The sequence below is a fragment of the Nymphaea colorata genome, chromosome 1 (genome assembly GCF_008831285.2).
Source record: "Nymphaea colorata isolate Beijing-Zhang1983 chromosome 1, ASM883128v2, whole genome shotgun sequence".
Taxonomy (NCBI): domain Eukaryota; kingdom Viridiplantae; phylum Streptophyta; class Magnoliopsida; order Nymphaeales; family Nymphaeaceae; genus Nymphaea; species Nymphaea colorata.
In genome coordinates this window covers 30,715,330-30,739,203 of record NC_045138.2, presented here as the reverse complement: position 1 = coordinate 30,739,203, position 23,874 = coordinate 30,715,330, and the positions used below count along the sequence as shown (strand labels likewise).

At 37.8% G+C, this 23,874-nt stretch overlaps 2 protein-coding genes across 2 annotated transcripts; one reads left to right on the top strand and one right to left on the bottom strand.

Moving 5' to 3' along the window:
* Positions 1–2,372: 2,372 nt before the first annotated feature.
* Positions 2,373–12,875, bottom strand: LOC116257547 (probable DEAD-box ATP-dependent RNA helicase 48). The gene is made up of 10 exons (XM_031634407.2): positions 11,426–12,875; positions 10,546–10,652; positions 9,326–9,381; positions 9,009–9,233; positions 7,766–7,972; positions 7,566–7,652; positions 6,965–7,060; positions 6,666–6,881; positions 4,603–4,785; positions 2,373–3,523 (listed from the first exon to the last, which is right to left on the bottom strand). The coding sequence occupies exons 1-10, from the start codon at positions 12,706–12,708 to the stop codon at positions 3,293–3,295; spliced, it is 2,691 nt and encodes an 896-aa protein (XP_031490267.1). The 5' UTR covers positions 12,709–12,875; the 3' UTR covers positions 2,373–3,292.
* A 632-nt stretch (positions 12,876–13,507) lies between these two features.
* LOC116245865 (uncharacterized) lies at positions 13,508–23,321 on the top strand. The gene is made up of 9 exons (XM_031617456.2): positions 13,508–13,666; positions 13,776–13,934; positions 15,169–15,353; positions 16,887–17,022; positions 18,687–18,768; positions 19,870–20,045; positions 22,183–22,320; positions 22,396–22,535; positions 22,734–23,321. Exons 3-9 carry the CDS (start codon positions 15,236–15,238, stop codon positions 22,997–22,999), a joined length of 1,056 nt encoding a protein of 351 aa, XP_031473316.1. The 5' UTR covers positions 13,508–13,666; positions 13,776–13,934; positions 15,169–15,235; the 3' UTR covers positions 23,000–23,321.
* Positions 23,322–23,874: the final 553 nt, after the last annotated feature.

The following is a 23,874-nucleotide window of genomic DNA, read 5'->3' as shown; positions in this document are numbered from 1 at the left end:
TGTCGCCATTTACCTCAGTTGCCCAACAATTTGAATTACATCATTGGTGGTTGATCTATCAGATTGCAAGGCGACATGGGTGGTATTTTCTGCAAGACTTGGATTTCAATGCTCATTGACTTATTTTTATTATTGAGTTTTTTTTTAATAAAGATTAATGATGTTATTTCTATTGAGGGGAGATACCCAATGAAGCAGAAACTCTTCTCCTCTCAGATTTAGAGCTACTTTGGTACCTGGGTGAAGAGTGAAACACCAATCAATTAGAGTATCCTGCAACTTAAACGGGTAGTGCCCTTGAGAATCGAATTAATCAGACTTTCATCGTGCCACTAGTTCGATCAGCTACGCTATGCACCTTGGAACAATTAGCCGCTTAGAAATGAAGGAATGCAACAAGTGAAATTCAAATTTCAAATTCCTCTGAATTGCTTTTTGTGAAACGAACAAGTTTGAGGTCACTAAATCTTGATCCAGGCAGCATCCCTTTGTTTCAATACAAATGTAAATTGATCCATCACAAATTATGCATTGAAATTGAAAAAGGAAAAGACAAAAGTGAACGAAACTTCCTAGAAGGTAGAGCCTACTTGCTGAAAACAGGAATCCCACTGAGGTGCATCTGCAACGTATCAGTTTCTAACTTTCTAGAGACCTTTTTTCTCTAACTAGCTGTAAGATCAGCTACCAAACACGCATGGGATGCATGAAACAATCTTTAACTTAATATTAAATATAAATTGATTAGAACATGCGGTTAAAAGAGAGAAAAATAGACAAAAAAATGATCTTGTTCTTTCACTCTATCCCCTAATAAATGAGTCATAAACGCTGGTATTAATTGCACTGACAATTTTTGGGCAATACTTTAGCAGGAAAGGTGCTATTTCCTCATGAAGAATAGAAGGGCAAGATACTTTCCCAGGAAAGTTGTTCTCTTCTGTGAGTGAGAAATGAGGGAGTTTTTCATTAATCGATGCAGGCCGTGCTTTGCATTCAGGTGGCCGTCTATTTCTGCCCTCATGTGGACGGCATCTTTTCTTTTTCAAGTGAAAGCAACCCAAATAAAAATCCATTTCTAAGGCCATAGGTGTCATCTGCGTTTCCCAAGGTCAAAACTAGATTTTTTTCTAAATTATATTCAAAAAGATTTACAAAAGACGGCCAAATTTTCATGATAAAATAAATTTAGACTTTGAGTTTCTTTCAAAACCACCTGTCCTATGTGCAATTCAAGTGGTTAAACGGAAGAAATTCAACTAGCGTCCTTTTGTCACCCATTCGAAAGTTGAGTTTACACATTTTTTCTTTGGGTAATCAAATAGCTTTTAATGGTCCGCCGGATTGTTGAACTGAGTGGTGCATCATGCATGTCAAATGTTTTTAGATGTTTGTGGATGTAAAACTTTTTTGCAGACCATTCTTGCCCGTTCAGAAAACTTTTCGGGGGTATCAAAGCTATCAAAACAGTTCGGCCAGCTAAAAAAAATCGATCGAAGCCATCAAAGCCAGATTATGAAACCAAAATTAATCATTTAACCTGAAAATTTTATGCACAGTTTCTTCTCTAAGACTTCCATATTTTAGTGTAGTCTCAGAAAAATTTGGACAATTGCTTATAGGAATTTTTCGATATAATATATATAACCTAGAGACTCTAGAATTCGGTTTATTTTTATAAAAGATCATGTTGGCATCTTTGCGATTGAGGAAATGACGCAGATAATGAGGTAAAAAAGCATGCTGGTAGATTAAAAAACAGATCGTGTCATTAGGGGTTATTTGGCAGTCACGACACTCACAAATTTCCAATAAAACTGTCCTAAATATTGAAACAGGTTCGAACATTAGGCAGGTTTATGAAATACTTCCCATTAGGACAGGGCAGGTTTATGAAATACTTCAAACCCAATATTTAGGGCAGCTTCATTGAACACTCCTCAATTGCTCTTCTTACCAAAAAACCACTTACGTTTGGACTCTTATAGCAAATGAAAGTGAAATTTATGATATAGGATGCATGTTGATGCATGTTCTGTTTAACGATCGTCCGTCTGTGTCACGGGCCGACTTTTTCCGCCAGACACAGTCGGTCAGCAACAGTCGAATCACAGGGAACATTTGACCCCACCACCTATCAGAATAAAATACAGGCCTGGACAGTTAGACGACATTTAATTAGAACACAACGTCAAATCTTATGCAGCACATGTGCACTAAGATATCAAGACAATTGATAATTACATGCGAGCAGGTCAACCGCGGAGATAATGTAACCATGACAATGAGATGCTACCTTGAGAGTTTGGTTGTCAATGAGGCATACTTTCTTGAAAGATAGTGAAAATTAGGCTACGTAACTAACTGCAAACTTGTTAGAAAGAGAAAATAAATTACCAAATGGTAATACTAATAATTAATTATCTACTTGAGGGAAAGACACAAATCTACTTCGAGCAGACAATTCTAGCAGCTCAAGGTGTAATATATATTCATTACAAACTGCTCAGCATTTTGCTACTGAGGCAGTTTCCAGCCATACTCCCCCTTTCTATGCAGTGCCACTCCATCATCTCTTTTAACTTTGCTGCAACTTGTGGGGACGCCATTAGGTTCAGCCTGGGCAAAAACGTTCAAAGTGCTACGTACTATGCACAGAATGATGCCACCAGGAAGCTTCCCCTGTTTACAGTGAACGTAAGCTCACCACAACTGGTAGTAACAGCACAACTACTCATGTAGCTACTGCAGGGCCTGAATGGTACCATCCGGATCAAAATTTAGCAGTGAAAGCATACAGTGTGACCACAAACTGTCCAACAACAACTAGGGGCGTGGTGTTTCACACCCATTCCTCCGAAGCATGGGGCCCATCAACCAACCACTTTGTCAGCAGGAGATTAATGCCTTCCAAAAGTTACAACTGCTGATAAACAGAGATTTTGCAAATTTTTTCCCTTTGGGAAAAAAAACACTTACCTGCCTATCTCTTTAAGAACAGAGCTCCTTGCAGGACCACAACCAAACCCTCAACATGCATTGTTGCATTGATATGCTCAGTCAAGAAATTCAGCATCGGAATATTTATGGGGTGCATGGAACCTTTTTTTCCCATCCACAGAAAATACTTCCTTACGCTGATGCCTGATCAATGAGCCAGTGATTTTGCTGGCTTACCCCGATGCCTGCCCTTACAAGTAAAAAAAATTCCAACCATCCAAGTTTACCTATTTTGTGGCTAGGCCTTGTTTTTTCTTTCTGTTCTATTGCAATGACGCATCTGAAGCAAAATCTATTTCTTGATTTGTATTCCAGGGACGTTCCTCAAACCCATTTTTGATGCCGTCTTCCTGAACATGGCCGGAGGTCTCCTCAAGCCGATCGAATCACAGAACTGGTTAGCAAGCTCGACCAATGTGGTTTTGTCTCTACCTATTTCTCTAATGGAATTGTAAAATCCAAGCCACGCATGATATGCAGCTTCCTTGATGCTGGTGTCGATCTTTCCCAGTGAATGCTCCACCTAATTAAAATAGAACCTTTAGAGAAAAATAATATAATGTTGCACCAAAAGATGAAGAAAAAAAACATGCCGCCGTCTAATTATTAGAAGATGAGAATAGAAAGAACTTTCTGAGATTTCAAACCTCCACAAGTGGTCAAAAGCTTAGCAGTAAATCTACAGGTGCAATTTGTATCACCTCAACACTATGAACTTAAGTGTACTATCAAGCACTTCTACTTTTCTGATGGTTGTCAAAGCCACTTAATTCCAAATGATTTAGGATGCAAAAATGACAGGTAATAAAAATGGGAAGCTTGACAAGGGTAAGTAATCAGAACCGAGAACTTCATGGGGGGCACATATGAGCATGATAACCAGGGGTGTCGATATTTCGGATTTGGGTCACTACCTGACCAACCTAAATATGATAATCAGTCTTTGGAATAAAATAAATATCCACATCCTCAAATTACCTTTAAAATGTCTCAATACCACAAGCACCCTCCTACCCAAAGCCGGTCCATCAGGCAAAGAAAATTCATTTATATGATGTCCTTAATGCAAAGTGTAATAAGTCAACCCAATTCAAGTAGTTTTAACCTGCCAGACATGGCAAATCTTCATAAGCTGCTAACATGACCAAATGCACTCTTATTTTCCCCCAGCATAATGCAGTAGCTGGACAATGGCCAATGACCAATAGGAAATTTCCATGAACTTTAACGACAGAAGAATCACATGTCATGCCCTTCCAAAAATGCATCTGTGACAGTCAGTGGTCTCCATGTCAACTAGCCTCAATCATGCACATTTACAAAGATAAAGATGCCAACCATTAAGACTGCGTCACCAATCAAAATTGTGAAAGCAAAGGAGGCAATGTAGCCCAAGCTACTGGACCTTGGTGGCATTTCATTCATTCAGGCATCCGCACAAGCACACACACACAAAGAGTAACCCATGTTACTTTTCTGAAGTGTAGAATCAAATATGTATTGTGTATGTTGGTGCATGGTTTTATGTGCTTTCTTTTCTCCTTTTTTTTTTTTTTTGGGAATGCATCTGCACAGTATGTGAACACTTAGAACAAAAGATACCTTGTTCCTGAGATCCAGATCTATCTGAGGTACCATGGACTTTTGAATGGGCAGATCCTTTATTTCGTCCAAGAAATACTCCTCCCATGGTGCAAGAAGCAGCACACCCTTACCATCTTTCCCTTCACGGCCCGTACGACCAAGACGATGAATGTATTGTTCACGATCAGATGGTATACCAACCTGAAGAAAGTATCTCATTAAGCATAATGTTTTTATTCCACTATACACAAGATGACTCCAAATAGCACTCATGCCTAGTTAGATACCTGCTAACAATTACCAAATGTTTAATACCATGAGCTATGTCTAAAAACTTGCACATAGTAACAGTAATGACAGAACTAAAAGACAATAACAATAAGCCAATAATGTCGGTCATAAATCAAAATATAAGACCACAACAAAAGCATCTACCTACAAGTAAGAACTAAGAAGGGGCCTATTTCTGTGGAGGATCTTAACTGGTAAATTCAACTAAACAGTACATAAAAAGATAGATGAAAAAAGACACACAATCAAAAGAAGCAAATATCTCATGGGAGGATAACCAAAAGAAAAGGAACAAAAGATGAGTGTTTATATGTACTTCCAAATTTCCAATTTCTATGTCCCTCAAAATAAACTACAAATTTGTTTCCGAAACTTACCAAAAGAACTAACTAGTCCCAGATAAGGAACAATACATTTCTTCTGCCCAAGCATCAGAGGTTTTCTACTCGGTGCTAGTTATTTCTCCCACAATCCCCTTCCCTTGTCTGCAAGCTCACTCTTAGACATACCTGTGCCTATGCACATGCCTGACAGGACATTTCTTTTAAAAGTGATACTTTTAAGGTGGCAACTTTCAAACCACCTAACTTATTTAACTAGATTTCTCGGTGCTCTCATATTCCATGATTTCTCTCTCCTACTTACCTATGTCTCATATACGTTTATAAGTATATGACGTATATATGCATGTCCTATATCTTTAAAAATGCTAGGCAGGGCTAGATAGAAGACATAAATAAAAGCTTAGGGAGCAGCTGGGTTGGGGCTAAGTCAGTCCTATTTGACAGAAATATGGGGGAAAAGAGAACAAAGGAAGAAGAAAATAGAAAAAAGGGAAAAGCGGGAGTTTCAAAATTCCTCCACCCAGAACAATATGCAAGATGATTGAAGAAACAAAAAGAAGTAGATTTTTAGTGTTAAATTTTAAAATGTAATACATTTAGCTTGAGAGGCCATTGTCCTCAGCCAAGGCTTAGGCTGACGCCCAGCACAAGGCAGGTACCTAGGTGAGATTTTCAATACATAAGATATGTCTAGATCATAAAGACAAATATAAACAATTATCAAGATAAAATGCCAAGAACAAGTGAAAGAAAATGGAAACATATCATGATACTATGAAGATATGACCAGAATAAAAATACATGCTATTTTTGCCATATGTTTTATCTTTTAAAAAATAGCTTTAGCATATTTTAAACTTTGTTGAGTTTCTTTTAACATTTTAATAATTATTCTCAACTTTCATAAATAATTTTGTTAAGATAATTAGCAGAAAAATTGTAATTTCATAATTTTCAATTTCATAAATTTATCTATTTTTTATACATTTTTAGTTTTTTTTTTTATTTCTAAGAATGTTCCCAAGGTTTACTAACTTTTCAACTAGTGCATGAATAAAACCTCACAAATAAAAGCCCAAGAACGACATTTGTAAGTTGTAACTATGGACCAGATCTTTTTAGTATCAGCTAGATATTCTCATTTCATATATCTGGTAACAAATATCTGAAGTAAAGCAGTACAAGCCTGCACCTATATACAGATAAAAGCATAAAACATATATGCATACATACACTGAGAAACAATGGAAATGCACAGTTAAAATTTTGATGTATTTATGTACAGCTACAAAATAGCTTTAAGAAAGAGAAAAACAAATTTACCAGATGGTCCAGTCTATCAAGCAACTTCCACACACAGAGGCAACCACTAGTACAATATAATGACTTTGATTTCTAAAGCAACTCTATGCCAAACATGACAACTGCGTCTTTTCCAATAGTTACCTGTACAACCAGTGTAACATCAGGATAGTTCATTCCACGTGCTGAAACATCTGAACTTACAAGAATAAGCCTCTTCGATTCACGGAATTCATCAGATATACGAGTACGATAAAGCTGAGGTTTTCGGGAATGAATTTCCTTAACATGCATTTTTAACCCTAGAAGGAGGTGATACATGAGTGATGTTACCATTGCCGTCCCACAGAAAACAATAACCTGAGTCAGCATCACAAATTAGAAGCCACCAACTAAAACTTTTTACTAGTTTTGACCTCATAGACATAAATATGATAGCTGACCTTATAGTCTGGCTCTTCCTTAATATGATCCATTAATATGCAAGGAACTATCTGAAAGTGATCTTCATGAGAAGCAACTATGTACGACTGTGAAACCTGCAACAATAAGAAAATTCATAAGTTTCTAGTTCCTTGCCATTTTCAATGAATAGAAAATACAGAAGAAAAAGGCAAAATATAACACATTCATAGAGGAGTGGAATTTCATTAGCCTAGCCAAGAGAAGCAGCAAAACTTTGGTTAAAGCAACTATTCCAACCAAAATGAGAACTCGTAAATTGACACAAACATGAGACAAGAATTAGCATGATGTGGGTGAAACTAAAACTATATTCATAAATGTCAATTGTCTTTGAAGAAATTGTAATTTCAAAGTGACAAATTGGAAAACCAAACTCTAAACTCTAAAGTTTAAAATAAAATCTTGAGATATTGAAATATAAGCAATCTAAATATCTTGTAAGAACAATGAAGTACCATCGTGATATTGTTCATCAGAAAAAAATTCAGAAAATTCTGAAGCATAGCAAGTTAGATGGTATTAGACTATTAGGAAACATGGGAGAAAGGAAAATCCACAAAAGAGAAAAAATATTCAAACCTTTGCATGTGTCTCTTGCCTTCCCAACCCTACAGTATCTATATAAACATGATCCTTCTTCAAAACCAGTTGAGAAATCCTGCGTACCTTCATATAAAAGAAATACATTATACATAAATATAACATATGAAATCAAGGCAAGTGAAAACTGATAAAGGATGTTTGGATATCCAAAAGAGATTGTGAGTAAAAAGACCGACCTCTTTGGGAATTGTAGCAGAAAATAGCATTGACTGCCTCTGTCGTGGAACACAATCAACAACCTTCTCTATGTCTTTACGAAATCCCAAATTCAGTAGAAGGTCTGCCTCATCTAGGACAAGCATTTTGAGACCCATCAAACGCACAGAAAAGCCAGATCTGTTCTCAATATGATCCAATAACCTGCCAGGAGTTGCAACAATAATCTGCAGAAGAGACAACATAATAATAAAAAGGACAAATTTCTAGGATGAAGCAAATTACCATGCCAAGCCAAAGTGAACATGAAGCAGACAGAGACAGGTATCATAGTAATATTAAATTATAACAGACAACAGTTTGATCAATGTGTCTTAAGAGAATAACTCATACCTCATGAAAATGTCAGGTGGGCAATTGAAACATTCTTCAGGAATGCAAAGTACATGTTAAAAAGCATTAAAATCCTACAAAGTCATATACTTCCAGTGAGAAAGGCAAGTTTTAGTGCCCATTTTTTTTTCCTGAGAAGGAAGACTGAAGTTCATATTATCTAAAGTGCAGCAGATGCATGAAGAAGGATTCACATTTACTGTGACCTCCCTCAAGGATAAAAGCCTGCACTAATTAAATGAAAGTCATCCCATTATCTAGTTAAAATGGTTATTGTTAGACCATGTTTAATCAGAGCCCTAAAAAAGATATTTCCCATTAGCATGACAGGCTGACTTCAAAAACATCAAGACAATCAAAAGATTCAAAACAATGCCATAAGGACACTGGTGGCTTAGAAAACTAGCAGCAATGTACTAACTGAAGCAGGATCACCACCAAGGTCAGAATTCGTTTCTACAAATGTTTGGGTCTTGTCTACAAATATTTGTGTTCTACCATGCATTTATCATGCGCTGCTCACAAGTAACTTTACTATGGAAGAGGCCCATCCCAGAAAAAATTGCAAATGAAGAAATATTCATAACCATCATGGGGCCACTCAATTTTCCCCTGTGAATTCACCTCAAGTGTTATTCTTAAATGACAACAACATTGTGCCTCCCTATGGTTCCTGTCCTTTTAAGTATGCATATGAAATAATTCATCACATATCATGTGCTTAGAGACATTTTGATTTCCTTGTTAGCATGTGAGAAGTCAGACTGCACTGGCAGAAAGCAAGACAATGGGAATAAGAAGGTATTAATCAGTAAAGTGTGCACAACAAATAAACTAATACACAAAATGAGTTCAAGAAAATATACCGACCCGACAAGGCTCTGATTCCAGCCGCTTTTGGTCATCCTTAAAGCGTGTTCCACCAATTAATGTTTGGACACCAATTCCACAATGGTATTTTAGCATAACATTTGCCTCTGCTGCAATTTGACTTGCAAGCTCCCGAGTGGGGCAAAGAACAAGCACGAGTATTGGGTGCAGTCTCTGCTCCGAACTGCTAGGACTAGCCTTCAGAACTGCTTCAATTGCAGGAAGCTGCTTCCTTTCAAGAAATATTAAATTTGGAAAATCCAAAAAAAAAATGACATAAAAAGCAAAATTCAACACATGAAAGATTGGTGCATTACCAAAAATGCTGCAGTTTTCCCTGTACCAGTTTTAGCTTTAACAAGTGCATCTTTGCCTGTTATAAATTCGAAATGAACAATTACTCAAATTATATTTGCTATTAACAAGAGCACACATGAAGCCAGTGTGCAAGAACTTGTGCATACTTGTGCATGTGTGCACTTTTATTCATTCTTGCTTTGTGCATGTCACCCTTCACAATTCAATGCACACAAGGAAACAAAAATTGTCCTCCTAAAGAAGCATGATTGAACTATTGTCACAAGAAACGTGTACGGGTATTATATGGCAATGAATTTCTCGGGTATAATGTGGCAAAGTTATATATCTCGGAAAAATTTCGGCGAATTTTTTAAAAAATTTAAAACATTTAATAAATCCTGAAAATAATAAAAATTAATAAAAATACAAAAAAAAGGAAAAACGCGTATAATACCCGTATTATACCCATTTTTTCGCGTTTTTTTCACATTTTATACGGCTGACTTGTTTTTTATGTTTTATATGCATTTTTTTTCAAATAAAGCGTGTTTTCTGTGACAATGGATTAAAGACAATCCTATCAACAATAACATGTGAGGGCTAGCAAAGAAACAGACACTGTGTTACAAATCTCAACAAAATTTGCAAACTATTATGTATTCTGTATGTCCTTCAAGAAAGGAGCCAAACAGTCAGTAAATTCCAACTGGCAAAAAACTTTTCTTGTTCACAAATTTAAGGATTACCTTACAATTAAGGGTTCAACTAGAGTCCTTAGAAACCTATGTAGGATCGAGAACTTCATCTCAAAGTACAAGGATCGTACAGGAAGACGATACTATCATCCACCTAACATGTTTAGCCTATCTGCTTATCCATCAATCGCAGTTTCTAAGGATTAAAACCTGCCCATTTAAATACTCAAAGTGCATTTGCTCTGATGCTCATTAATTTATATAGAATATTATCACCATTTTAGGAAACATAAAGTAAGCAACTCATAAAAGAGATAAGTAGACATTTTAAATTTCTCAAAGAACCTTATATAGAAAGATAGATTGCTTTCACAATGGATATTAAGAACATACATAAATTCATGTGTTAAACATTGCAATAGTGTCAGTCAACTACAGCTATGAAAACTAGCCGAAAAACAAAACATATCTGTAGGAAAACAGAATAACAGTTTGATACAAAAAGCTCATGTGACTTGTGAGCAACAACCAAAACCCATTACCTTCAAGGCAGATAGAAAGTGTAGCCTCTTGTACCACTGTCAATTGTGTATAACCAGCTGAAGAAAGTGCTTTAATTGTCAAGGGAGAAATGTCATATTCATCAAATCTGGATTGCAAACATAGCAAAGATAAATGAAGGACCTCACTGAATGAGAACTGGAATATTTAAATACTTTTCCAATTTGCATTAAAAAAAAGAGAAAAAGATAGAAACCAAAATGAGATAGAAATGCATGTGAATATTCAAAAAGCATAAACCAAAACCATGATTTGACTACACGAATAAAATGGAAATCAAATTTTTGGTTTTATATCAAATAACTGATACTTCCAATGATTATACAAGCATGCTCTTTGAACTTGATTAGCATGTTGCTATTACTATGTTACATTTTCAATTGCATTTGAGTTTAAGATGTGTCCAAACATGAGAACCACTAGCAGATCATCATTCTTCTAAATTTAACAAACACCAATTTTACGTAGCCTGTTACATTATGGTCAGCCAGAAAAAACAACTTGGTGATCATACTTATTCGGGCTATCAACTCATCGGGAACTGGACATCATACCGTTGGTGCACCATTGAATCAGGGCTGCCAAGATTTTCATATCATCATGGATCCACCACCACGACACAGCTGAAATTTAAATATCTAATGTACTAATGCCACGTTTGCACGTGATTGAAATGATTAAAGATCAGCCATCCAGAACGAAACCATGTCCCATATGATAGAGGTTGTCGCATTAAGTGGTTTGTCCGCAAGACACCCAGTTCTGCAACTGCTCTTGGTTTGCATGAATCAAACGAGGCAGCATGAATTTGTATTTATTTCCAACTTAACTGGGTTAGTTTGTTTTAGTCGAGAAGTGTACCTTTTCTCGCTGAGTAATGATTCCTCCTTCTCCCGAATTCTTCCTCCCGCGACTCTGGATAAGAAATCCCCACTTTGCAATTGCATTCTTATGGACCGAGAAAATTCATTTTCAGCTTCCCCTGGCTTTGGGAATCTCCTCTCCCTCTTTGGATCGTGATTCCTCAAGACGCCTCCAGCGAAGGCCTTCCTGGTGCTAACCCCTTCTTGAAAATCATCCGCCTCCCCTTCCTCGTCAGAGTCTGACCTTGACCAAGCCATATTCATATCCTTCTCGGATATGCCGCGATCGGTTCTGTAATCCAAGGAGGGATCTTTCTTAAACATACCACTGTTTCCCGTGAAACTCGAATAATACCTCCAAGACAAACCCTCCAAAGAAATTCTACCAGTTCTCCCCGGGATAATAGAATTTAAACAAATAGTCTTCCCGCATAGATTATGAACCATTGGCAACCACGACAGTGAATCTTCTCTCGTATGTGCTGGAAATGCTTCCAATAGTACAGACATGGAAAACTGCCTCGGAAAACATTTTCCACGATTAATCTCCCCAATGTTTCTCGAGTTAATCCCTACCGTGACGCTATGCTTTCCGTTACCCCTCAATGCCATTTCGAATCGCATTGATCCTTCGTCTCCGTGTAAATTCGAACAAGACCTTCCTGTGGAAAGCGTTGAACAATCTCTCCACGTACCATTTCCAACAAAAATACCGCCAATTCTCCGCAAACCGAACATAGTAAAACTATCACTCCATTTCCATCCCGAGACCCTGACAGTGGGCCTAAAACGATCCTTCCAACAATCCAACGAGGTATCCATCCGCGAAAGGCTTGAAAACCCCCTCCGCGATGCAAATTGCTTAGAATTCTCCCAATTCTCTGAACGGACATAGCCACGGCTCCTGGACAAAGATGGCACCCATGACCCCGACGGATGCCGAGCCGGACCCGGCACCTCCGCTGGAGTAACAGGATCCTCCAACGGTCCATCGTCTTCATTCCAGAGGTCCTCCGCCCCGGCCTTCTTGAAGCGATCCGCGAGTGCGTTCACGTGACCTTCGGGCGTCATTGCCCCAAACTGTGCCCCGCCCGATCCCCCCGCCGGCACCCCGGCGCTCCCAGCAAACTGGCTTCTGATCTGCGACCGGACCCTGGCCTCGTAGAGCTGCTTCTCCTGTTGGAGCAGCTGCTTCTCCTTCTCCCTCGCCTTCTTCTCGTGCATCCTCTTCCATTGCCATTTGTTCAGCCCACCCGGGAACGTCCTAGGACCGCCGCCCATCGGAATCCGCGGGAAAGAGAATATTCCGACCAAAGAGAAATGTGGTGATCCACTGAGAGAGAGAGAAAGAGAGTGGCGGGAGAGGAGCTTGGGGTTTAGGGCTTCGGGGAGCCGAGGTATTTGAATCTTGGTTCTGAAACTAAGACGGACTTAGGTGCTCTGCATTATTCATTCATTGGAGGCCCCAATAGAAATGCATTGAAATGTTTAAGATACCAATAATGTTTGCCCAATAATGCAACAATTAGTGTCCTTTCTTTATCTAGAGTATATCAAACGTTTGTTCAAGATAAGATACCAAACTTATTGATTCTAAAATTTTCATGTGAGTATATCAAACGTTCACATGAAAACCATTTTTTCCACCATTACATCATCAACTAGTAGATGGAGTAGCAAGGCTCAATCCTTAAGCTGAATGTTGAACCCAATAGATGCCAAACCTTCATAACCACCTTGCATTAAAGATCCAAGATACAATAAGTTTTGTTTACAACTAATTTTAAAATGCCCACAAATATCATCTGAGAGAGGTTGATAAATAAATAAACACTATGTTTCTGCTTCACGAATTTATCAATTCCAAAATATTTGAATCAGATTCATGATATAACTGTTTTCTCATTACAAAATTTAGATTATTAAGTGTGGTATGTATTCATCTCACAAAAGATGGAGATGGGCATAGGTATAAATCTACACAAGAGGAACCGATACGAATCTGTCCGAGACAAAAGCACTGTTTGACACCGGTTCGCTTTCCAGTCCGCGAGCGGCCCCGCCCTTCCCTCCGTCCCTCCCTCCTCCTCTTCTAGACTTAGACTTCGGGGTCTCCTTCATCGCGCCTCTCTGCTGGCCTCACCCTTCTGGCCCAAAGCAGAGGACGGCAGGCAGTCACGTTTCTGCTGCATTGATCCCCCAAAGAAGACTGGATTGCTGCTGAGCCGTCCTCAACCAGGTTTGGATTTTTCGTTTTCCATTTTCTCCATTATTTGCAGATTGCTCCGTTGCCCATGTCTATTTCTTTGCTATTGAATCTTTATCCTTTTTTCGCTCTCTCTCTATAGTTGCAGAACTTCGTCCCCTACTCAATAATCGGTATCCAGATAGGAGTCGGCACACACACTCTCTCTCTCTTCCTCTTTTTCCTGGTGGAACGCGTGCGCAGACAGGAATAGCCCCTCTCCGCCTTTCACCTTATCCCACACGAAAGCCTCTTCGTTCAGGTTCAATTTATTTTCAATCCGAATTTTGTTAAACTTTTTTTCTGGATTTATGAGTTGTGTGCACCCTCGTGTTGTTACTGCTTTACGTTCGGTTGGCCGTGTATATAGATGTTTAAATGGGCAATCTGCAATCAATTAATCATGTCATCGCTAAAATTCAGCATCGTTAAGCTTGGAGACGAAAGAGCCATTAGTGCGGTCCAAATTTGATACTCTTGTTATTTTCCATTCCTATAGGAAGCAACTCGAGATTGGTTTTTTTAGACGGTGCCATATTTAGCTTAAGCTCTATTTTGCTTGGCCGGTAGGCAACATGGTACACATCATGGCTATATGATAGACCACGTCTGTCATTCGATGGGCCTTATGGGCTAAACAACAACTACCTCCCAAGTTCAGCTCGAAATTCAGATATCATCAAGGAACAAGATACTAGCCCGAGAGGATACATGCTCATAAAATGGTCCGTTACCGTGTCTATTATCGAGGAACAAAGGATATGCAAATGATTCCTCGCCTTCCTTATCCAAGTCAACTCCATTTATGAGAACCTTGTTGAAAGACGTGGACGGTGCGAGACCTATGTTTAGTTGTTTACTAATACAATAAAGGGTGCTGCCACAGTTGATCTTCATATGATATATCCAACGATCATTGACTATAATCCACGTAGCATGGTCCTATTTTGAGGGGGAAACAGAATCCTGTTTGGCTGATTGCTTCTAGGAACCTTCAGCTCTCCAACTGTTCAAGATTTAGTGCCCAGTTCCACACCCTAACCTGTATCTCTCTCCCTCTTTCTCTGAGTAAACAAAACCGATATACTATACTATTCTCATGCAACCCAAGTATAAAAACACAGGGTGGTTTCACATGACTTTGATCACCTTGCCATGCAGTTAACTCAATAGTTCCTTAGATTCAGATGCTTAGGATGCGCAAGATACTGTAAATGAATAGATAGAAAAGTCAATTATCAAGAATGTACAGTGTGACCACTTACTTGGTCTCAATTTTTTTTCCTGAAAAAATGTTTTGTAGTCCAGCTTGATTCGTTGTCCATCTCTCTGAGACTTTCCTGCTAATCTATCTCTCATGCGTTCTCTATTTTCCTTCTCTTTCTCTCTATAAGCAATTAATCTGAAGAAACAAAATCTGCTGCTAGATTTCCTTGTTTATTGCTTGTGTGTGTATGTGTTTTTCTCATCTTTTTCTTTTCATTTTCCATTATCAGAATTCTGTTGGTTAGATTAGCAGACATATAGTTACATTTCTGAGTTGCTCAAGTCAAAGAGGCCCACATGGATAAGAAGAGAGTTGCTGTTCCCCTTGTTTGCCATGGCCACTCCAGACCAGTCGTTGACTTGTTTTACAGTCCAGTTACGCCCGATGGTTACTTTCTCATAAGTGCAAGCAAAGGCATGCTCTAATATCTTTATTTTATTTTATCTTTTTTAGATTTTTGCGCTTAAAATTATAATTAATGCCATGGTTTGTCCTGGATTAGCTTTTGGTATATCATTCTGAAGAGTGAATGTTGAGCAGATACATATTTGTTGAGTGGTTTTTTTGAGTTGAGTTTAGTAGTTTTAATTTGCTTGTTATGTTGAAATTGGTAAATATTTCTTCCTTTGAAGTTTTGAACTTTGAAGAGAAAACAGAAATTTGTTATCTCTACGTATGATTGTTTAAAGCAGAATTTTAGAATGCTTACAAATGCTTAAATCTCACTGATAACAATTGACATTTCGAATCAAACACATTCACAGATGGATTCACATCAAGGCTCCTTGTTTTTGCTGGGTTAGTATTAGATTGCAAATTCTGTTTCCGGGTTATAATCAGATCACAATTTCTATTTCTTGGTTCTGCCACATTTACCTGTTGTGCTTTTGATATGGATATATTAACCTTATGCTGCTATGCATACTTTGTGCATACATGCTTGATGTCCTTCATCATTTAAGAGGATGTTAAGTTATATTCTCGTATGCATGCATACATATGTAAATGGGATGTGTGTATGCATGTATGTGCTTCCAACAAGGCGGAGAAGTAAACCTTAGAAGAAGAATGCATTTGGTTTTGCTTCTCGATTCTGCATAATGCATACACATGCATGGGTGCATTAACAAAATGCTTCTTTATAATGTACATGAGCTGAAAAAATGTAGCTTCCTCCTTTTTTCCCCAAACTCCAAAGTTAGCGTAATCCATTAAAGCTGCCAGCTTCTTGCATCTCATTCAGTTGGGAGGTTGTTTTATTAACAAATCTTTCTTCTAAGTTTCTAAGTATCTATACATGTTACATCTTTTCTAGCCTTTTGATAAAATGGGTGGTTCTATTCTTTATTATCTTCATATGGCTAAATTAATTTTGTTGACTAAGTTGGCAATACTACACCATCCATCCTTGTATATAGTCGAGTTCATCACTCAGATGGTTGTTGTAACCTTTAATAATAGCTATTCACATCTTGTTGGTTACATGGTAGTCTAACAGAATAGAGAATGACATAGCCTCTATGGTACTATCTTATGATAATTTGGGTGCAATAGTTTTAGTATAACCCAGATATATTGTCCATATAGCTTATTTAAGGCCATACCAACTGGATCTGTTTGTTCCTCAGCTTTATATTTATCCTTCATCCTGCTCTACTGTGCCAGCTTGGATCTAGTCTGACTCTCTGCCTTTTTCTGAGTATGCCCTGGGGCATCTTGTAGCTGGCGACTTGCTGTTTCTTCTGTCAAAAATCAAGTTTGTTTATTAAAGGTTGAAATCTGTTCTGTGAGTGCATTTGAGCTACTTCATAGAACTTTTAAAAACAGCTCGTAACAAAATTGGAGTATATTGTGTACTAATTTTGGTCTTTCATCCTTGAAAACTAGATTAAGCATTTCTTTTTTTGGGATGCTAATTAATGTCATTATCATGCCATTGAGATGCAGATTCTAGTCCTATGTTGAGAAATGGGGAAACAGGAGACTGGATTGGCACCTTTGAAGGGCATAAAGGTGCTGTATGGAGCTGCTGTCTTGATACTAATGCCTTACGTGCTGCATCAGGTTCAGCTGATTTTACCGCGTATGTTTTGTTTATTTTTTTAAATTTAAATATAGGTCCTGGCCAGTAATTATCTTGCTATTTTATCTTTAAAATTTCAATGCTTAAATATCAAGACAAATATAACCCGTGGCAGTATGTTTTTAGTTTTTGTAGCAAGTACTGTACTTACTACTCTAGACATGGGTACTATGTTCAGGAAAGTGGTCCAAAGACTCCAAACGATAGAGCTGGACATTTAAAATACTCTCTTGCTGGTTGACTGCGTATCCTTGGTGTTATGAAATTTTTCTTGAAAATTTTATTTTTTCCAAATTCCAGAAGTTACCTATTATTTCTGAAAAGAGCAGCACAAATATGTGAGACAAAGGTTGTGTCTTTGCTACTGGATCATATTGATATTTATATTAAATTATTAATATACTTTATGGCAAGAAAGTATCGTTGTAAGGAACATGATTCAGTCCACTTGTTTGGTTGGATCTTAACAGGATTTTATTTTCAAGATAGCAGGAGTGTAGGACATCTTAATTGGAAGACTAATTATTCTCAATGGTTTAAAATTTATGAACAGATTGTGGATGAACCTAAAACATTATAACATCATGCTTGGCTTAACACATTAAAACAGTCACATTTCCCTCTGTGGGATGTGACCTAGTTCTCCTTCATTATGTATTTGGGCCACATTACGATGCCCCAACTAGTAATACAAGAAGCACACACAATATGCAAGTACGTTATGGACAAGTTCTGAAAATGGATTGAATAAAAGGAGGTTTGTCTTCAATCAGATCAGATTACTCTGGGCCTAAGAACCAAGATGCCTCAACATAAGGAATATACAACCTAAATATATGTTCCTCTCTCTTTTTTTCCCCTGAAAACTGGCTGCATTGATGTGATCCCCATGTCAAAAACGTAGGAATCAACTAAAAATCTTTTTTCTTTTGTATACTAAGTTTTGTTAAGCAAGAAGGTGGATGTTAAAATCCTCATAAATCCAACAAATATATTAAAAGTTTCATGATTTTTTAATCAATCCCTAGGATGCAATGCATGAAAATAGCATCCATGTAGTCAGTTTTGTGAAAAAAAATCTCATATATGTGTTTCTGTTGAAATGCTGTTTACACTTGTGTTTTAGAAGCCCAAAATCCTATAATTGTATGTATTCTTATTTCTTTTTGACATGCAATTCAAATTCTGTAAGCATTTAAATTTTTTTTGGCTTTTAAAATCTGATCCATAGATGAAAAGTGATATGTAATGTGTGAATTCCTAGGTTTTTTGACCCATAGAATCTATTTGTAGGGCTATACTTGTGAAAAGATGTATCTAAGATTCTAAATCAAGGTGGAAATGGAAGATGTCATGGAATACATATTTGTAGAGAGCAAGATTGGCAGGGTAATTTGTGTATATTTGTGTTACTATCATATATACACCTTCGTTATTCACTATGTCTTTCTGGTAACAAGTCTATTTTCCATTATTTTGGTTCGGTTTGACTATGGCCTACAACGATGCAGCCCGGAGCCTATATACACACACTAGTTGTTCCAATATAAAAGCAATATACAGATATATTTATTTGATTGATCTATGATTCTATATGTATATTTGCTAGCTATCCCAATACTAAAATCATACAATTCTTGACTTGTCTTTCTTGTTTTGTGCAGCAAGATCTGGGATGCTCTCACTGGGGATGAATTGCACTCCTTTGAGCATAAGCATATTGTTCGGGCTTGTGCCTTTTCAGAGGTGAATTTCTTATCTTTTGTACATGTGCATTTATGCATATTTGCCCTCTGTGATATGTAACGCTATCCAGCAACTTGTTTTCCATTTGCTCTCTTTATCATTTTTGGAACATGCCAACTTTAAGTGTTGCATTTTGCCTCTCTTATTTTCATGTACTCCTCTCTCTCTCTCTCTCTCTCTCTCTCTCTCTCTTTCTTTCTCTCGTTGACATGCAGGCACATACTTGAGTCTTGCAGGCTCACATAGAAATACACTTACATGCATTCAGGGACAGACATATTCAGACAAAGACATGTACATGGTCCTGCTGGGGATTCAGAGCTATTAGGTGTGCATGGTCAAGTTGGATGGACTTAATCTAGAAAAGGGGGTAGCTAGATAAAGGAGACTAGAATTTGAATGCACAAGCTGTTGCAGACTCCATAGAAGCTGGGTAATTTAGGTTTTTTCACAAATTTGACATTGTATCTTTGTTTAACATGGTTCACTTTTTAGGAACATACATTTGGATTGTGTTTTTCAAAAAAATTATGAAATTATGAGACTTGAATATTTTCAGAATTCATGAGTTCTTGAACCCTGAACCTATTAAAATATGCCACTTTTTATAATTAGAAGTTTGAATAACAAACATATAAAACACATTTTTGGGGTTAAATTTCAAAAGTAGAACAGAAAAGCTCTGAGAAATCCCACTTTGTATGGGAGTTTGTGGGATCTGGAGAACAACACAGTGATATGAAAGAGCAGTTTTGCAGACAATACAGAAGAGCAGCCTTCACTGTAGGAGGGTAGATCTGTTTGTAGTCTTTAATGAGAAGCAGCATAGGTAAGTTAGCCTGGTGGAGCCATATAATGTGACTCAGGCTGCTCGGTCTAGTTAACCATTTCACTATCGAATTGTCTGTTTTTCAATCTGGTAGTTCTCTGGTTCATTTTGGTTAGTCATGCCTTGGCTTGCAAAAAATTCAGCCATGATGTCTTTAGCAGGTTATTTGAAGTGTGGGGACAATTGGACAACTATTTCTCTTTTCCTTTCAGTGATTCACAAGATGCTTGTGGTGTATCTTGTTAACCAATAGTCTCTGATACATGGTTCAGGACACGAAACATTTGCTTACAGGAGGATATGAGAAAGTACTTCGAATTTTTGATCTGAATCGGCCTGATGCAGCACCAAGAGAAGTGGACTATTCTCCTGGTTCTGTCAGAACTGTAGCATGGCTTCACAATGATCAGACTATATTAAGTTCTTGCACTGATATTAGTGGTGTTAGGTATGAATACTTCACATAGATATGAATTGATCTGTAGGATTTATTCATTTATGCAATGGTGTGGCTAATTTTATTCTAATTATCATACTTTGAGTTCATTCCTTACATTGTGGTCATGTACAATTTAGTTTTGCATACTAGGGCAGTCCTCTTGGTCTTTGAATATTTTCATTTCGCATTGGGAAGTTGACCATGTTCCTTTTTTTTTTGGATGTTTTCTCTTTATGTATCCTTGAGGTTGTTTTGGAGCTAAGTATGTTCTTTCCAAGTGGTTACTTTTGTAGTTTTTTTACTTGATCAATGGAACAGTTTAATGCTTTCTGTGCATTATCTGGTTACCATTTAACCAAGATACTGGGAGACTGGGATCTTATGGAGTTTCATTACAAATAGCTTGTAAAGGGACTAGGAACAGCATTCCAAATGAAACATCACTGTGATATAATTTCCTTGTAAAACACATGTAAGATATGCTGAATCTAGAGCAAATATGTATGTTGCCAATATATATGACTGGAACTCCTGTTTGGAGATTTTTCATTTTTCTGGGGAAAGAAGGAGTTTCATTTTGCCTTTTTCTTTGAAAAAAACTTGAGCCTGATATGTCATTAGCTATTCATCAAGTGTCATTGAATCTTTTCCCAGTTAATTCATAGAAATGTTTGGTCTTCCTTTTTAGCAACTAGTGTTACACTAAGGTAGAGTAAAAACAAGTTTTTTGTGGTATACGTGTTTTAAGCCCAAAATTTATGGTCATATTGCAAGCTAAGTCACATGAGTACTTCAGTAAAGTCCATGTACCTGTGTCGCCATACCCACACCTGCAGCCAAAGTGGGTACTTGGACACTTGTGGGTACTTTTTAGATCAAAACTGCTTTCTTTTGCTTGTTTAAAATTTTTCCAGCCTAGTTTTCATTCTCTTTTTAGAGTTGTTGTTCATTAACTTGTAATGCTTTTATTATATCACTTGTTTATTTAAATGTTGCTTTCATTTTGAAATTTTGTGTTATGTTGCATATATATATCCAGCCGTGGCCCCCTACCCACGTTTCCTAAAATTGCTGTATCTATACCCGTGTCTCTATACCCATACCGGAACCGTATCTGTACTCATGTGACTTAGATTGCAAGTAATACATAAAATATTATTTGTTCATGCTAGATCACCATGAGCTGGCTTCATTAATTTGCAGAGGGTCCAACATGGAACCTTTAGTGCACTTGTAACCCTATGTTCCTAGTGGCGTGAGTTCTTATCACCATACTTTTCGATTCCCACCTAAATGAGACTTTTCTTGGATTTTGGATAGCATGTTTCAAAATGAACTTCACCTGCTTAGTGTCTAGATATAGTATGGGAAACATTCCCTTGTTTTCACAGGTGATCATTAATTTGTCATACTGCTCAGACCTTTTCAATATAAGCCTAAGTTTCTAGTCTCTTTCCTTAATATTTCAATACCAGTTGTCAGAAAAACAAATTCCCTATCTATTGATGAAATAGTAATCAACCTAGAGCTAATTAATGCACATCGTCATGGAAAGCCTGTGCCTGGAGATAACTGGCACAGACAGATTAGAAGCCCCCTACATTGTTGTGCAGTTCAACAGACATCCTTGCCAGAATTTCATCTACCAAAGAAATTAATTTTGTGAAATGTTGTGAATGTAATTCTTTGACTACTTTAAGAACCTATGTACCACACGCTCCCCACATTTATTGCCTAAGCCAAGGAAACTGATGCCATCAAAACAAAGTAATCAGAAGCAGCAGACAGTGAAATTCCTGCTGAATGCAGCTTGACATGGTAGAAGATGTCTGAATGATTTCCAGGTATCAAGGATAGTAGGTCGATGTAACCAGAGTATCAATGGCTTTGCATTTTTAAGTGGATAATAATAAGGCCTTATTCATTTGGTTGTTAAAACTATTTCGTTTCATTGGATGATTGTTTCAAAACGTACGATATCATGTTAATTATGAATGGATTTCTATCAAATCTCAATTCATGTTCTCTAACAAATGCTTCCCAAGTTTTTTTTTTTTTTTTTCTCCCTGCAGTTCCCTTTGTTGCTTGGCCATCATTTTACCTGGTTAATGGACCACTTTCTTGTGAATCATAAATTCTTTCACAGGTTGTGGGATGTCAGGAGTGGAAAGATTGTACGTACATTGGCAACTGAGTCCCCAGTAACAAGTGCTGAAGTCAGTCGTGATGGGCATTACATAGTTACTGCTGATGGTCATAGTGTCAAATTCTGGGATGCAAATCAGTGAGTAGCTCTCAGGGAAGTGTTTTGAGCACCCTAATCAAGAAAGAATCTGAGATTTTCTTTCTATTGGTGCAGTTTTGGTGTGGTAAAGAGTTACACGATGCCGTGCACAGTAGAGTCAGCATCGCTTGAACCAAAGAATGGGAGTACGTTTGTTGCTGGGGGAGAAGATATGTGGCTTCACCTTTTTGACTTCCATACTGGCGAGGAAATAGGTATGCTTGATTTTGTTCAAGTCTTGCTTAGCTGTTGTCTGTAAATGGGTGAATTCTGAATTGATAGGTAAGTTGTGCATTCATATATGTGGTTGGACATAGATTTTGTTGGTGGTGAGTGAATTTGTAATGCCTGTTCCCCATGCAGTTCCATTTGATGTTTGTATTATGTTTGTGATACGAGTTTCTTATGTGCAGCATGCAACAAAGGACATCACGGACCAGTTCACTGTGTGCGTTTTTCACCTGGTGGTGAGTCTTATGCTTCGGGATCAGAAGACGGAACAATCAGAATCTGGCAGACAGCACCAACAGGCATCGATGACAATGGCACGTGCCTAGCCAATGGAGCAAATGACAAGCTGAAGGTTGGTGCTGCCGAAGCTTCAGAGAGCATTGAGGGCTTCCATCTTTCTGGAGATAGGCAGGTGGAAGGAAAGGCAGATAAGCTAAACGGTGCATAAACCAATGATGGTCTTTTTTGCTGTTTGATCTTTTTGTCATGATCATATCATTTTTTTTTAGTCCTTCATATTCATCCTTATCTACGTATGAGCCAGCTAAAACATTTTAGTTTGCTCTTGTATGGGGTGTTCAAAAACCATTTTTTGTTCATGTTTCCCCCATTCCACCACCTTTTCCCTCCACCCCCACCCACCACATCTCGTTCAAATAATATGGTTCCTTATAGCAGCTGGGTGTTCATATAGCAAGTCTGGTAGGAAGTCGCCCGTCTGTGTAACATTCTTTTGATCGATGAGAGATCCCCTTCTCCTATCTTTTCTATCTGGCTTGTTTTCTTTTCTGCTTTTTCTTATGGGGACTAAAGAAGCCTGAAAACAAGGAGATTGACTTGAGTGATGGACCTTAGTTGATGCACCATTGCACGTTAACATCGTCAAATCGACATCCCTGTGTTTGCATTACAACAGTTTGTTAAAGCACCTCATATTTGAAGTGCGATTATTTGCCCCGCGCTCTCTACGTAATATGCACAAACTAACATGATTTCAAGCTGAGCTGGGCAAGGAGCAAGAAGGGGTTTAGACCAATTTTTGATACGTAAGATGGAGTTGGGCAGAACCCTACAGATGATACCATGAATATGAACGTATGGGTTTCTCGTAACAGCCTAGGCCCCTAAAGATTTGTATCCTTTTTGTGCTTAGTAACAATTCTCATATGTTTGGATGTTTTGTGAGCTTGTTTGAGCTAGGTTTCAGTGAGGATCGAGATTCCTTTGCCCCCTAGGGCTCATGCAAGAGATTGGCACTGACGGGACTGGTTTTCTACCATTAGCTAGTCTGACCAGTTAAGCCAAATCCTTTGGGACTAGCTT

Excerpts from the sequence above, each read along its gene's own strand:
- LOC116257547 (XM_031634407.2), bottom strand. The coding sequence starts at position 12,708 with ATGGGCGGCGGTCCTAGGACGTTCCCGGGTGGGCTGAACAAATGGCAA. Across the intron at positions 10,653-11,425 it reads TCATTACTCAGCGAGAAAAG|ATTTGATGAATATGACATTT; the intron begins GTACACTTCTCG and ends TTTGCAATCCAG. Across the intron at positions 9,382-10,545 it reads ACTTTCTATCTGCCTTGAAG|GCAAAGATGCACTTGTTAAA; the intron begins GTAATGGGTTTT and ends AATTTATAACAG.
- LOC116245865 (XM_031617456.2), top strand. The coding sequence starts at position 15,236 with ATGGATAAGAAGAGAGTTGCTGTTCCCCTTGTTTGCCATGGCCACTCC. Across the intron at positions 17,023-18,686 it reads GGTTCAGCTGATTTTACCGC|CAAGATCTGGGATGCTCTCA; the intron begins GTATGTTTTGTT and ends TGTTTTGTGCAG. Across the intron at positions 22,536-22,733 it reads CCATACTGGCGAGGAAATAG|CATGCAACAAAGGACATCAC; the intron begins GTATGCTTGATT and ends TCTTATGTGCAG.